The sequence below is a fragment of the Trichophyton benhamiae genome (genome assembly GCF_000151125.1).
Source record: "Trichophyton benhamiae CBS 112371 chromosome Unknown contig00269.3, whole genome shotgun sequence".
Classification (NCBI taxonomy): Eukaryota; Fungi; Ascomycota; class Eurotiomycetes; order Onygenales; family Arthrodermataceae; genus Trichophyton; species Trichophyton benhamiae.
The window spans coordinates 164,983-178,951 of record NW_003315092.1 but is presented as its reverse complement, the minus strand read 5'-3'; the positions used below and the strand labels follow the sequence as shown (position 1 = coordinate 178,951).

The 13,969-nt window shown below is 49.5% G+C and overlaps 4 protein-coding genes across 4 annotated transcripts; 2 read left to right on the top strand and 2 right to left on the bottom strand.

Moving 5' to 3' along the window:
• Nucleotides 1-4,510: 4,510 nt before the first annotated feature.
• Nucleotides 4,511-5,277, bottom strand: ARB_01740 (uncharacterized protein; the record flags this gene model as incomplete). The annotated part of the gene is made up of 2 exons (XM_003011939.1): nt 4,511-4,989; nt 5,076-5,277. 2 exons carry the CDS (start codon nt 5,275-5,277, stop codon nt 4,511-4,513), a joined length of 681 nt encoding a protein of 226 aa, XP_003011985.1.
• A 1,107-nt stretch (nt 5,278-6,384) lies between these two features.
• On the top strand, nt 6,385-8,985 carry ARB_01739 (GATA transcriptional activator AreA; the record flags this gene model as incomplete). The annotated part of the gene is made up of 3 exons (XM_003011938.1): nt 6,385-6,458; nt 6,539-6,890; nt 6,976-8,985. The coding sequence occupies 3 exons, from the start codon at nt 6,385-6,387 to the stop codon at nt 8,983-8,985; spliced, it is 2,436 nt and encodes an 811-aa protein (XP_003011984.1).
• A 1,325-nt stretch (nt 8,986-10,310) lies between these two features.
• ARB_01738 (uncharacterized protein) lies at nt 10,311-11,195 on the top strand (the record flags this gene model as incomplete). The annotated part of the gene is made up of 2 exons (XM_003011937.1): nt 10,311-10,430; nt 10,509-11,195. 2 exons carry the CDS (start codon nt 10,311-10,313, stop codon nt 11,193-11,195), a joined length of 807 nt encoding a protein of 268 aa, XP_003011983.1.
• Nucleotides 11,196-11,496: 301 nt separating this feature from the next.
• On the bottom strand, nt 11,497-13,085 carry ARB_01737 (cytochrome P450 alkane hydroxylase, putative; the record flags this gene model as incomplete). Its single annotated transcript, XM_003011936.1, has 2 exons — nt 11,497-11,921; nt 11,993-13,085. The coding sequence occupies 2 exons, from the start codon at nt 13,083-13,085 to the stop codon at nt 11,497-11,499; spliced, it is 1,518 nt and encodes a 505-aa protein (XP_003011982.1).
• Nucleotides 13,086-13,969: the final 884 nt, after the last annotated feature.

Genomic DNA, 13,969 nt, shown 5'->3' with positions numbered 1-13,969 from the left:
CAAAGTCTAGTTGCGCACACTTTCTGCGAGGTCGGGCCATCTCTCTCCGCAAGCGCAATTCTTCTCATGAGCATTCACGTACCCAATCACATCAGACTGTGGAGCAGAATACTCACATATCTCGCAAACGGGGCTGCTCCGACGCAATATATATGTATTTATATATATTCCTTCTCTCTCTCTCTCGTCAATCCCCTCTCTCTTCATATAAACATCTTGATTGAGCAGGGGTACGGTTGTATCGCACTTCTCTATTGGTTGGCCTCCCCTCAACTCAACTAGATTTGTTTTTTTATCATTTCAAAGCTAGACATTCACGCCACTCTACCTCGTACACCCTCTCGCACCTTGAAGTACACATGCCCCGTACTCAACAAGTCGATGGCTGGGAAGCATCTGCGTCTGTGAGTGCACAACAGGGGTAATGGCATGGAATGGATTTTGGGTTCGGCAACTCCGTCATCGTGGAGGAAGGATTCCTAGCTTCGCCCATACTTCTACAACTAACTACCATCAACCTGGTGCATGGGGCAAAATGGCACACGGCACCCATGATGCGGTAAAGTGAAATATGATGACGAAATACGGATACTGTTCGCTTTTTCCCTGCTTATAGCTTCCATGTACTAAGTATGCAGGTCATTTGGCCTCCGTATCTCCCGATCGTCCTCCTGCACGGAGTACATGATGGCCCTTGATGAAACGGGGACTCCACGAATTTGTCAAGTGAACCTCGTACCAAGTGTCTGGAAACTGCCCATGAATAGTATTTCGGTGGGACGGACAGCCTTGTCTCATGGCCAGGCCAGGATGAAATATCTATCTGTGGTGTTTTCGTGGCCGAAGGCTGAAAGATTGCGAGTATAACCAGGTGGAGTTGGGGTTGTTTTCATTTTACTTTTTTATCTTGGTTGTTTTCCCTATCTATCCCTTGGACATCTGGTAACTGCTATTTTTATCTGTTCTTCCAATCTCTTACGTAAAAGGAGCATTCCACGGATATCTAGATATTTATGAGTATCTTGGGGGTTGAGATGATATTCATAGCATACACATGCTAATAATAAACCTTGGTTGTTTTCTTGGAGTGATGACCTAGCTTTCTGGCAGGCACTCCACGCCGTGTCGGGACACGAAGACACCATTATTAAGATATTTATGACTTCTATAAGCACGTAGCTGTTTGAATCTTTCATGTCAAGGTCAAGGATGTTAAAGGCTGTTTAGCTGATAGGCATAAGGAACAAGCTAGATAATAGTCGGCGGAGCCCTGTTTCCTTGGGTAAACATCGTTGATACCACTTTCCCGATAGCTACATCTTCGCAGCTGCCCTGGTGAATGTAAACAATAAACCTGACGTAAACAATGCTGTTGTTAGGAGGGAAGGAACCCCCGAAGACTGCATGGGTGATGGGAAGGAGTAACCGCAAAGTAAACAGTGGATAGTATCCATACATCAACACTGGCAGGTTGGCTCCTCCATGATAGAGCCGCAGAGACGCCAGCACAAAAGTCTTTCTGCTGGGCTCTTTATCTCTATCACTAGTAATTGGCCTAGTCATACGCTCCATATGGTACTGAAGACTCTCATTGCTATGTTTTGATAACAATAAATAATAAAAAGGGATCTTCAGACCCCATCTGGGAGACCATGGAGCGGTATGCGAAGCTCGTCTTGCCGGGGTATTGATGAAGTAGGGAAATCTTCAAATACAAGTCACTAATCAAAGCCAGGTCCCAGGAGTGTCAATTATTCAATTATCTGGACTGCTGTGATGTCCAGTAATTCCGACCCTGCACACGAGTATACTTTCACATTACAATGTCAGCTTAGACGTTGCAGTGGCTCCAAAAAAAACTACACCATGTAGTACCTTAGACTGAATATGACCGAGGAATAGTTTCAGCAAGGCTTTGTACTTCCTTACAGGAACCATGGAACCTGCGGATATCGGTCTAATGCCATAGCTGGAACACTATTGCATGTTTGCGGGGCCCCAGAGAACAAGGAGATGAGATAATGTGGAGTTTTATGGTAGATAGAGGGTACTGCGCCTATTGTAGGATATGGAGAGGATTCTGGGATCTGGGGATGGTTCCCGATTTCGGGTGAATGAAGGGGGGGGGGGGGTATATAGTCAGCTGTGCTATGTATCTTGCAGGCTGGTTGTCAAACTGCTGAGCCCGAAAGGAGGGCCCACCAATTGGCAACAGAGAGAATAGTTGTTTAATTGAAAGGCACAGACGAGGGCTGCGTGGCTTGTGTGAAAGGCTCACGAAGTCACCTAGCTTCCGGAGTTGGAGGGAAAGGGAAGAGTAGTGGAGCTGTTTTTGGAGACCACTGGATGCTGAAATACAGAATGAATACAGAATGGAGGCATTAACGGGGAAACAGTAAAGGTCACATTCGGAGAAGACTAAGAAATGGAGACTATAAGACGGGGTTGAGTCAAAGAGCATGACGTCTCTGCTGGGCCATTCAGAAGACCGGCGCTTGCGAGTTAAAAATGAACAAGCGTGTTCATTAAATGCAGCGTAAAATGATTCATTTCGGATGGGTGGAGGGCAACAGAGAAGCATCCCGGGACCCTCGTCTCTAGACTGCCGTCTGCTTGAGTATGGGTATGGTCTTTATTTGACCATCTAACATGGTTCTCTACAGTTATATCCGTTATCTTTATGTCAAATGAGTTTACTCTCTCCATCTGCTGGCAACTAGCGGGCCTCCTCGTTCCAGCTTAGCGGTTAACACCTTTGTTAACGCTATATTGGGTATCACGGTGCCTTCAACAAAGACACATAGCCATTATAGGTTAATTCTTGCTTAGAGCTAAAATAGAACGGACCTCAAGTGCAGACGAGTAGTCCGTAACTACTGGCCTTTGACTGAGCTTTGGGTATCATATCATTGGATATCGCACTCGGCTCTGCTTGGTAGAGCGCACCCGACTGTCCAGCGGATCTAACCAAGAGCGGAAGACCAACAACATCACGAGAGACAGTGCGGGATTTACATGTCTTTATCGAGATCCCTATGCACAGTCGGGGGCAGAAGATGGTCTTTGTTCTCCCGTTGGACGCTCCGTCCAGTCGAAGGAGGATGAAGGTTGGTTGATAGGAAGTTTTTGATAGAGTCGAAGGAAGAAGAGAAGAAAAAGGGCCGAGGTTGGGGCCACAAATACGGGATGTCTGTATCGTATGGTAATGACGACCGGACGGCTTCCTAAATCTCCCGGTCTAAGGGCGATTGATTAGATTTGACTACGTGCCTAGACGGAGCCGACCAGCTGCATCCGCGAGTTACTAGTGACGGCCACCAAAGGGAAGACGAGACGGACACAGGCACACAGCAGGCACAGAGGAGAGGACCCATCCCGAACCGAAGCTGGGATCTCGCGACGGGCGTCGACAAAAGGGCAGAAACTGGGGGGGGAGGAGGGAGGAGAGTGTCCATGGTTTAGTTACCTGCCGATATCGCATGCAACGAACGGCGAACGGCGGTGAAGCTGAATCGGCCAAAGACCGTCGTGGCCAACACACCCACCAAGGGTCATGGAAAGTATTTCTGTAGTTAAGGCGAGAGTAGTACCTGGAGCATTCTTCGCCCCCTCCCCTCCCACCCTCCCCGGATGCCCCAAGGGTTTGGATTTGGCATTATGTCCGTTTTGCTAACTTATAACGAGCTAGACCAGGCTGGAAGGGGAGGGAAGGGAAGCTTGATCAGCTCTCAGCTGGCCGGCCAAGAGAGACATGTCAGCTTTATCCTTGAGCTGTCTGTCGTACCACCGTTGGCTATGTGTACGGATAGTTATAGTTGTTATATTCTACATGGCCATCATGAGAACCAGCAGCAGCAGGCCTGTTTCAGCTACGCCATGGACGACGAGAAGGGCATCGAAACCAGGCATGCAGAAGAACGGGCGCTGGGGGGGGCCAAGAGTGATCGATCCCGACAAGCAAGTGGCAGGCAAACAAGCTGCTGGTTGAGATTGAAACATATCTGCCTCTCGTGACCTCTCTTGGTTGGGAAACAGAGCAGCAGTCGACGGCAGAAGGTCCTCCGTAGCTGTGCGCGCAGAGAGATCATCCGTCACAGCTCCTAATCTCCTAATATTAGAGAGAGAGAGAGAGAGAAGGCCTTCTCCGCACTCCGTCCGTCCGTCCATCCGTCCCACGACCTTTTTTATTTTGCTAGGGCTCTGGACCGCCGTCTGGAAGCCAGCCGAGCCGATGACATCTTATAGACTCCGAAGGACCCATGCCAGGGAGAGGCGCCGTGAAGAGATCGAGGACCTGTATGGACACTTGGCGGCAGATGGAGAGGGGCCCTTACATGCAGATGTTTCACCCCAGGGACAAGAAGGTGCTGCATTAACCAAACGACAATTAAGCCTAAGCCGAAAGCACACTCAACTTGTTGCATGCATCTCGTGCGTTAGCTCTAGCTAGGCCAGGTCACTAAGCCTGCACTGGGTGGATGCCTTTTGAGAAGACGTTGATCGGTGATGTCTAAGTATAAGTATATACTTCATATATAAGTGGATGATGTGCTCTCGACCTTTCAAGCCTCATCCCTGCCTTGAACCGCGAGAGGCCATGAGCCTGTCCCGGCAGGCCGCACTTCTTGTCTGCCTTGGCCTCTTCTTGTTTCTGGGTTCCTGTTCCTTGGTTGCCGCCCGGATAGACCAAAGAGAGAAGCCGAAGGGAAGTCCGAGAGGGAGAATCAAGAAGAGAAGAGAAGAAGAAGAAGAAGAAAGACTTTGATGACGATGGAAAAGGAGGTCTTTTTTTAAGATGGAGATGACTAAGCTTGTAATGTACTGTCATGAAAGTTACATTACCGGCTTCTCGTATTTTCGACCTTTTTTTTTTTTGATAAGACAAAAAAGAGACGGCGAAGAAGTTGATATCAAGGACGACGGCGGCGACGAGGAAAGGGGAGAAGATGGTAGAATCGATGGACGACGAAGAGAAAAGGCGAGAGAAGCCTGCGCAGGGCCTGTCTGTCTGTCTGTCTGTCTGCCTTTCGAGTGACGAACGGGCTGCGGCGAGATGCGAAAAAAAAGCCACTAACTAGTTACTGCGTTCTGAGTTACTGCCCATGCCCCGGCCTTCCTTTGGTCCCACAGCAGAGACGCGGCAGAAGGCGAAAAGAGCGAAGAGGGAGAAAAAAAAAGGTCATGCCGGGAGTGGAAAAGGCAGAGGAAGAGAGAGGCAAAAGGGCGAGAGAGAGAGAGGGAGAGGGACGTCCGCCTAGACAGACATCTATATAGCATCAGAGATATACCTAACTGGCTGCGAGTCGAGGAGCTTAACTGGCATCGTCACTCTCGCTAGCCAACTGCCGCTGCAGGGCCTGCATGAAGGACAGGAGAAAAGAGGACCTCGACAGACCTGACTCCATCGACGCTCCTACTTGGCCTGTTTAAAATATTATTACTTTGTCGCCTGCTAATTTTATATAATATACTTATCAGTCAGTCAGTCAGTCTGTCTCTCTCTTTAACTTGCCTGCCGTCTCTTCGCCCTACGAGCCGAAATCACATGTTGTGGGCAAAAAACTCCCACTTGGTCCGCCAAAGTTAGTCTCTGAAGACTCAGAAAAAGGACGGACGAGCCAGCCAGCCAGCCAGCGAGAGCCAGCGAGAGCCAGACCAAACAAAAACAACCGTCGGATCAGAGATCGAGACAGCACTGCAACTCCCTCTTCCCGCCTGCGACCAATCTCAGCGTTGACTCCGTGGACTGGCGCTGCCTCCGAGATAGACGCAGCTCGCCCTTCGCCCCGGGCCTTCTCACACCCGTGTGTGCCTCCTGATAGCGAGAGTGATACGACGACGACGGCATACCGTCTTTCCAGCCCCCCCCCCCCAGGAGAAACTCGACTCTCCCCCCCCCCCCCCCCCTCCCTCGACAGCGACAGGCTCACCCCGTCTCGAGACGCTCAGCTGCCCGGCCTTCCTGTCTGCTGCAGCCGGATTCTGGCGATACCACCGGGCGTTGGCTGCGCTTGCGTTGAGAGACCAGCGGCGAGCGAGCGAGAAACCTAGAGTGACAAAAGGCGGCTCCCTCACACACAGTCCCGCCCGGCCAGAGACAGAGACAAGAGCCAGAGACAGACGCAGAGACAGAGGCACCCGCAGAGGCGCCTCCTTGTGGTCCCCGTTTCCTCTCCTCTGCCCCCGTTAGCCCACGACAAGCTGGAGCGGAAGCTGCCGGACAGCGTCACTCGCGGGGGGTTGCTCCGCGAGTCGGTATTCTCGGACTGGAGAGATGGCACTGCGCTGGAAAACACCGAGGAGCTGCAGAAAAACGACCCGTTAGCGACGCAGATATGGAAGTTGTACAGCCGGACCAAGACCCAGTTGCCGAACCAGGAGCGGATGGAGAACTTGACCTGGCGCATGATGGCCGTCAGTCTGCGAAAGGAAAAGGAACGAGAACAGGCGCAGGCCAGGTACGTTTTTATTTTTATTTTATTTTTTTATTTTATTTTATATTTTTTATTCCTTTTTAATTTTAAAAAAAAAAAATTAGTGATGATGTATTGACTGGCTGTGGCAGGCTGGGACAGCAGAGCGAGGAAGCCCAACGATCGCAGGAGCCTGCTTCCGCTGCTGAGCCCATGAACGTCGACTCGTTCGTGGCTCCGTCGTCCTCCATCAGCTCGCCTACGGGCTTCTCTCCCTCGATGAGTGAAGATCCTTCCTCCCAGCATGCCGTGGCGTCGGCAATTCCTATCAGGAATGCAAAGGAGGAGCAAGAGGACTCCCCCATGGGCATCGTCATGCCTGCCTCGTTCCCTCATCATCCGCATGTCGGGACTCAGACCAGCGAGTTCGGCTATGTCCAGCGCAGAGTCAGAAAGACCAGCGTTGACGAACGAATCGTATGTTTTCTTGTCTTTTATTTATTTATTTCTTTTTTTGGTCTTTTTATCAGGTTTACTACGATGAATACGTTACGGTTCATAGACTGATATAATGATACCTCAGGCCCGGAAACGACCAGCAGAGTCGTCTCCTCATGTTCCCCCGGTGCATGGATTGATCATCTCCCATGATCCAGATCCTGATGCAGGCATGACTGACTTCACTCTGGACCATCACCACGGCCACAGTCAAAGTCAAAGTCATAGTCAGAGCCATGGTCATGGCCACGGCCACGGCCACGGCCATAGTCACAGTTTTACCCTGGGAAGCCATCCACCTCACCCTGCTCCTTTGAACCTGGATTCCTTCCATGTTGACGACGTTGCCAATGCCCTGGACCATCCATCCTTCACCACCGGCTTCCAGCTCTCCCCCACAGAACTGTCCCATATCCAGAGTGGAGCGTTCTCCAACCTCTATTCGCATACCCCACTAGGCTCTTCCATCAACTCTACCGATTTCTTCTCCTCAACGGCCTCAGGCTATCACTCGGCTGTCTCAACCCCCCAGCCAGCCTTCGAAAAGGACCATTCCGCCTCATTCCAACACCCGGTAGGCTCATTCCACTCACATTCGCTCTCGAACCTTTCGGCCCCTGCAACATCCCGGTACATGTACCACCATGCCGGCAACGACCAGTCGTTCAACATGGCTGGCAGTAGTGGAGCGTCCTCTGTAGTCAACCCGTCCGGATTCAGCATGCAACAGCAGCAGCAGCAGCAGCAGCAGCCACACTTTAGCCCATCTACCTGTCAGCCCATGACTGACTCTTCTGCTCGGCCGTCAACCAGTCTATCCTCGGCAAAGGGACATGTGTTCAGCTTTGGCGGAGATTCAGATAATGAAGAGGATGCTGGAAACGTCTTTCTGGACCGTAACATGGACCTTTCTGCGGACTTCAGCATACTCGACGACGCTACTATGAACTTTGGTTCGGGTATGCAGTGGGAGGGAAGCTATACCGGCTCCATTAATTCAATGCCGTCCGCCCACAGCCAACCGTCGAAACCGCTAGTGATGGGCGCAGGCGATCTAGACGAGAGAAGCAGTGACTGGGCTCAGCTTGGAAGTCTAAACCGAACACACGGGTCAGCCGCGTCTGTAACCGAATTGCGTAACCGCGATCCAGATCCGAGAAGGCAAAAGATCCCTCGCACAATATCTACTCCAAACGCTACCCAGCTCCTTCGACAAGGGGGTGACAATACCAACAGCATCACTGCCAGCAACAACGCAAACAACAGCGGCTTCAAATCACCGCATTCTCCCAGCTCCGGGCCTAACAGCAACTCCCCCTCCCGGCCTGCAAGTCCTAGTCCTGGTTCCACGAAGAACGCCGAACCCGCTGGTGCAACGACGTCGTGCTCCAACTGTTTCACGCAAACTACTCCCCTCTGGCGTCGTAATGCCGAGGGCCAATTCCTATGTAACGCTTGTGGCCTGTTCCTCAAACTCCACGGCGTCGTACGGCCCCTCGCTCTTAAGACGGATGTCATCAAAAAACGCAATCGTGGTGGAGGAAGCAACGTCGCTGCAGGCGCTGGAGCTAGAGCTGGCAAGAAGACTTCCCGCAAAAACTCCACCAACCAGACTTCTGTATCTTCGGCCCCCATCCCCACCCGGCCATCGGCCCTCTCCCAGCCCCCGACTCCAATCTCGAGCACGCCCTCCAGCACAGGAACCACCCCTACATCTAGCTCTGTGCCTACAAGAACTACCGTGCCAATAGCCGCTGCTCCCCCCAGACAAACTCTCCCCATCACTTCGCCTGGCAGCAACGTCAACGTCACCCCTACCACAGCCTCCGGCACACCATCACGACTCATCCCAGGTCGGCCACGGTGTCTTGATAAATCGTCAGTCTCAGGGATGTACGCCAATGTCAGAAACCCTCCCGAGCAAGACCTGTCAGGCAGACAAAGAGTGACCCAGGCACCGCCCCAGCAACCCCGTCAACCTCCAGCAGCATTCAACCCAGCTCACCACAGTTTGGCGGCTGGCGCAACAAGAACCAACAGCCAAGAATGGGAATGGTTGACCATGAGCTTGTAGCCAAGCGGTTTTGCTCCCATTTCACCTTCGCCCCCAGCGTCAAGCTATTATGGCTCCTTCTTAATCTTCTCAAATGCGGATTTTCCAATAAAACATCTCTGAAGTTCTTGCAATGGGGCTATTTTTTATTTTCAAAAGCATATCCCCATGATGGAACATTACGTTTAATGAACTATGTTCTTTCCGTTCGCCCCAGCTCTTGGCCAATGGCTGATAAAAAAACCTTTTCTTCAACCTTTTTAGGGCCGCCTTTTAGCCGCCCTCGCTATATATCTCTTCTTTTGATTTCCTTGCTTTCCTTGGTTCGTTCCCGCCTCTCCCGCCTCTCCCGCGCCCCCCATTTTTCTTTGGTTGGCTGATTGATGAGACCCAGTTGGTTTATTATACCTCTTGTTGAACAAGAGGTACACCCAACTACATCGTCTTTTCTGGCTTTATTACCAACTCAACTCTACTTCTAATAATACGATGCCCCACTCCCTCCCCCCATCTATCCACTTTCCAGTACCATCTCTCTTTTGCTACGCAGGTCTTTTTTTGCGTACCTTCATTCCGGTAATTCGTATAGATCGCTTTGATTCGTTATGATCATTTTTTGCCCTTCCCTTTCCTTGCCTTTTGCTATTGTCAACGCCTTTCCCCTCCTTGTTCCATTTGATTGATTTGATTTGATTTGATTTGCTTTGCTTTGATTGATACAACCGCGTCTGTTCTGAATGCCCAACCAACCCCCTTTTCCTTAATACGTCTTTTTTATTTCTCTCTTATCTTGTTTCTTCTTGTTTTTCGGTTGGGCATTTAGGCAGAAGTGCGCAATGCTGTTTTGTTTTGTTTACCCTTCCCATTCATTTTCTTGCTTTTAGGTGGTGTAGTTCGGACGAAATAGTGACTCTCTCTGTCTACTCGCTTTGAATCTACATATTGGTTCTCGTATTCTCCCTGCCCAGGCTGCATATATAGATCAAAATCAATACTTCATTAATCAGTAGTATCCACCAGCTTCTAAGAGTGGGTATAGCCCCATGGATCCATTTCTAGCTGGAAGCTACTAGATTGGGGGCATCAGTGATATCCGGCCTTTACTATGTGGCCATCGCCTTCATACAGGATAAATCCTGTGAGTATTCTTTGTGTTTTGGTTGACCTTCACTCAATTCAAGCAACTGCGTTGTTCCGAGAACTGCAATATAAAAACTGACGCAGCACTTGTGAGCCTGCTTTAGCTTTACACTCATAAACCCAAAAACGCTCATCTTTATCGTTATCAGTGCTTGATAACAGGACCTGTGGATATCAATAATAGAAGAGTCGAACATCATCAAGTCATGGAACCAAATGTGGGTCGAGGCGTTTTTGCACCGCTGGCCCGAATTGAACAGCTCCATGAACGGAATGTCCAGCTAAGCAAAGAGGTCGACGACCTCCACACCCAAATCCTGCGAGAGGTATGCACTGTAGAATGTCGATATTCAACCCGGTATCTTCTCCCCATTGCAACTGACCAAGACCCCTCTTTGATATAGATTGCCAGGCAGGGAGTCGTTCTTCCATCGGTTCCCATAGCGTACCCCGAACCAAAGTCCCGAGTTCAAGACCTGAAGCGAATTGTCAAGTATATCAACAAAAAGACTCCAGCGTGGCGTATTCGAATACTCCAGAGACGAAAGCAGCTTGCCTATGGAGACAACGACCTTGACTCTGATGAGGAGATGGAAGATGAGACAGAGTCCTCCGCTTCTGGAATCGAAGATATAATCCCTGGTGAAAACCAAATGGTAGCTAGGAGAGTTACGCAGGAGCTCACCCATGGAGGTGACATCGTCGATGATGTAGCGGCAATCCTTTATGCAGCGGAAAAGGGAATGCCGGATGTAGCTGAGTTCAAGCACGATTTCCTCTGTGCTTATTGTGTCACATTCGAGTCAGCCATGGAGATTGTGAAGAGTGGTCCGATAGAACTTCTCACAACCTTCGACATCCTTGCTACTATCACTGAATATCCGGCTTGGAAGAAGATGGAGGCCGGGGAGGCCCAGAAGGATAGGGCTGCTATTGCAGAGATGGCGATGCATGTTATCCAGACGGCGCTGGTTATGAAAGATGCATACCGAGCGGCATTATTTGGTCCAGATGGGATATTGGAAAATATATATCATCGCATGCAGGATATGTATTTGAATATAATCCTAGGGATTCGGAAATATCCCTAGTAATATGAATTTTGTTCTCCTTGCTCCTCGCCGTTAATTATAGTTTGATACATTTGATGACTAATAGACTAGCCTAGCTTGTTGAGCCAATAAAATAACAAATCTCAAAATTTTAAGTTAATTCCTATTTTTTACGTAAGTTGATTGGATCAATTTTTCAGGTAAGGAACGTGTGTATCTTGGCAAGAGCTGAGTGTTGACATCGACCTAAACTACAAGTATTTGGAAAACGAGGGAGTTGAGAAGGTGGATAGCTAACCATGCTGATAGTATCATCTCCATTCCTTTCGGGATATTCAGGCTACGCAGGGATGACGCTCACATTCGTCCCGTTCAAGGAGCATATTGTCAGTGTTAATGACTCTACCCAGGGTCCTGGGTCTCGGCTCTCCAGTGTCTTGAACTCTTGGGCCATACGGACGGTAACGTAGGCCGCTTCGGTTAACGCGTACTGTTGGCCTATGCAGATTCGTGGTCCGCCATTAAAGGGTAAATACTCCCAGCGAGGCTGGAGTTGTCCATCTTCCCAGCGCTCGGGACGGAATACATCTGCATCAGGCCCGTAGAAGTCTTTCCGCCGGTGCATTGCGTATATACTATAGTTGACTATGGTTCCCTTTGGCACGAAGACTGGAGAGTTACCATCTTCACCTCCTCCCATCGGAAGGATGGAGTCTCGCAGAGCGATACGGTCGTTTGTCGGTACAACGGGATGGATACGTAACGCTGTTAAAGGCTAGTTAGACTTGCAAATACTCCGTAACTTGGAACTGATAGCTATAGTCCGCCCCACTCACACTCGTTCAAGCAATACCTGACATATTTCAGGTTCCGTAGTTCATTGTACGTAGGCATTCGGCCATTGAGACTAGATACCTCTGTACGGATCTTTGCCCATATCTCTGGACGCTTAGCCAGTACAAAAAACATATTGCTCAGAAGACTGGCCGTGGTATCACGTCCAGCGACAAACACGTTCATAACCTCATCCAAGATACGGCGCTTGTCGGATGTACGTGATGCTAATTCATGAAGGAATACATATCTCTGGCCGTTTGCCTTGGAGTCTTCTTGGTCTCTGTTTTTGTCGGATTCGACTGTGAGAACCGCCTTGTCGACAAATTGCTGCGCAAACTCACGACAAATCTTATTGCATTCCTTTGCTTTCGGGTCATAGTAAAGCAGGCCTAGTGGCCCCAGCCTAATCTTATGGAGAATATTCTTCAAAGAATAGTCAAAGGCATGGCTGAAGCCAAACTCCGGCTGCGGCTTTTTAAGAGTTCCGACTGATTCTCCAAACAAGAATTCGGTGGCAGAATCTGTAGTGTAGCGAAAGAACAGCTTCTGTAGATCTACAGTCTTTCCATCTCGAGGTATCAATGCGAATAAGTCTGGGATCAACTTCTCAAACATGGCAAGGTCTGCCACCTGATCGCGGGAAAAGTTTGGCCGGATCAGGGCTCGAGATATGGCCCAATGATCGCCATCCGTGTCGAAAATGCCTCTGCCTAAAAGAGGCTCGAGTACTTGTAAGCGATGCTGGACTCCATAGTCTTTGAAATTGATCGCTAGGATGGACTTGATATTCTCTGGCTCGATAGTGGCGATGACGGGAGTTGTGAACACCTTCAATCGGAAGGTATTTCCGAACTTGTAAAAATTCTCGGCCATTCTTTCCAGGGATTTGTGTTCTCTGAAGTTCCGGACTCCTCGTTGTATAACATCAAGTCCTAGGAAAGGGTCTTTATTCGAGGATCTTGCCACTGGTTGGCAGCCATGACGGCGCGCGACCTGGCGACGAGCGAAGATATTCCATATGCATGAAGAAACATATATAATTATTGCCAAACCAGCTGCCAACGAGAGTATACGCACAGGGAGAGCTATCATTTTGGTGGTTTGTTTATCCCCAAGTTAGATGGAGCGAAACGCGTTTGTTAGGACTAACTTGAGGAGGTTGGAAGCTGGGGTACATATACTGATGCCTGGGAACGAACTACAGGGATCATGCATATTCTTTCCTCCCTCTTACAAGTCGAAGGGCGCCAGTCGTATTGCTGCCAGATTACGACCATCTATCGAATCATAACACAGTAGCCATCCAGTGTAACCAACACGCCATCGTTTTTGTACAAATTGAAGTTTGCATAAGAGGCAGTAGCAGCTTTCTAGATGCCACTCCTATAACTTGGTAAACTGCATCTGATTCATAATAATATGCAGGGCTTGGCAGTAGTTATAACTATTTTCCCCGGGCTAAGGGAGTTATGATTCAATCCATTCAAGTCAATCTAATGCACTTCATGATGATAGCCAGAGATGCATCCCCATCGCCCGGTACTCTCTCCTCCATCAGTCTTCGTAAGATGACTATTCGGTGTGACGTATTCACGTCGGGTTTGGCAGACGTTGACGTTGACATTGACGCCATGCACTTTCGAGTACTTATGATGATCTCCTTGAATGCTGACCGGCCATAAGCCTTAAAGCAGATGGGTATTTGGGTAATATTTGGGCACGAAGCCGACATTGAATGTTAACTTAACATCCGTCCAATTTGCTTCGCTGAAACGGCTAAAAGCCTACCTCCAAAGGCCATGGGGATTGGGGATCGTTGGGGGTTGCTCTCTATCGCCCTGACGAAAGTAGATACTTCAGCCTGACCCTGTAACAGCTGGCTACTGATAGCAGGTTTGGGAGGCAATGCACCAGTTCGCTTGCGAAGTCGTCTTCCACGGTCACAGAGCTTCACTTAGACGAGGGTACGGATATAT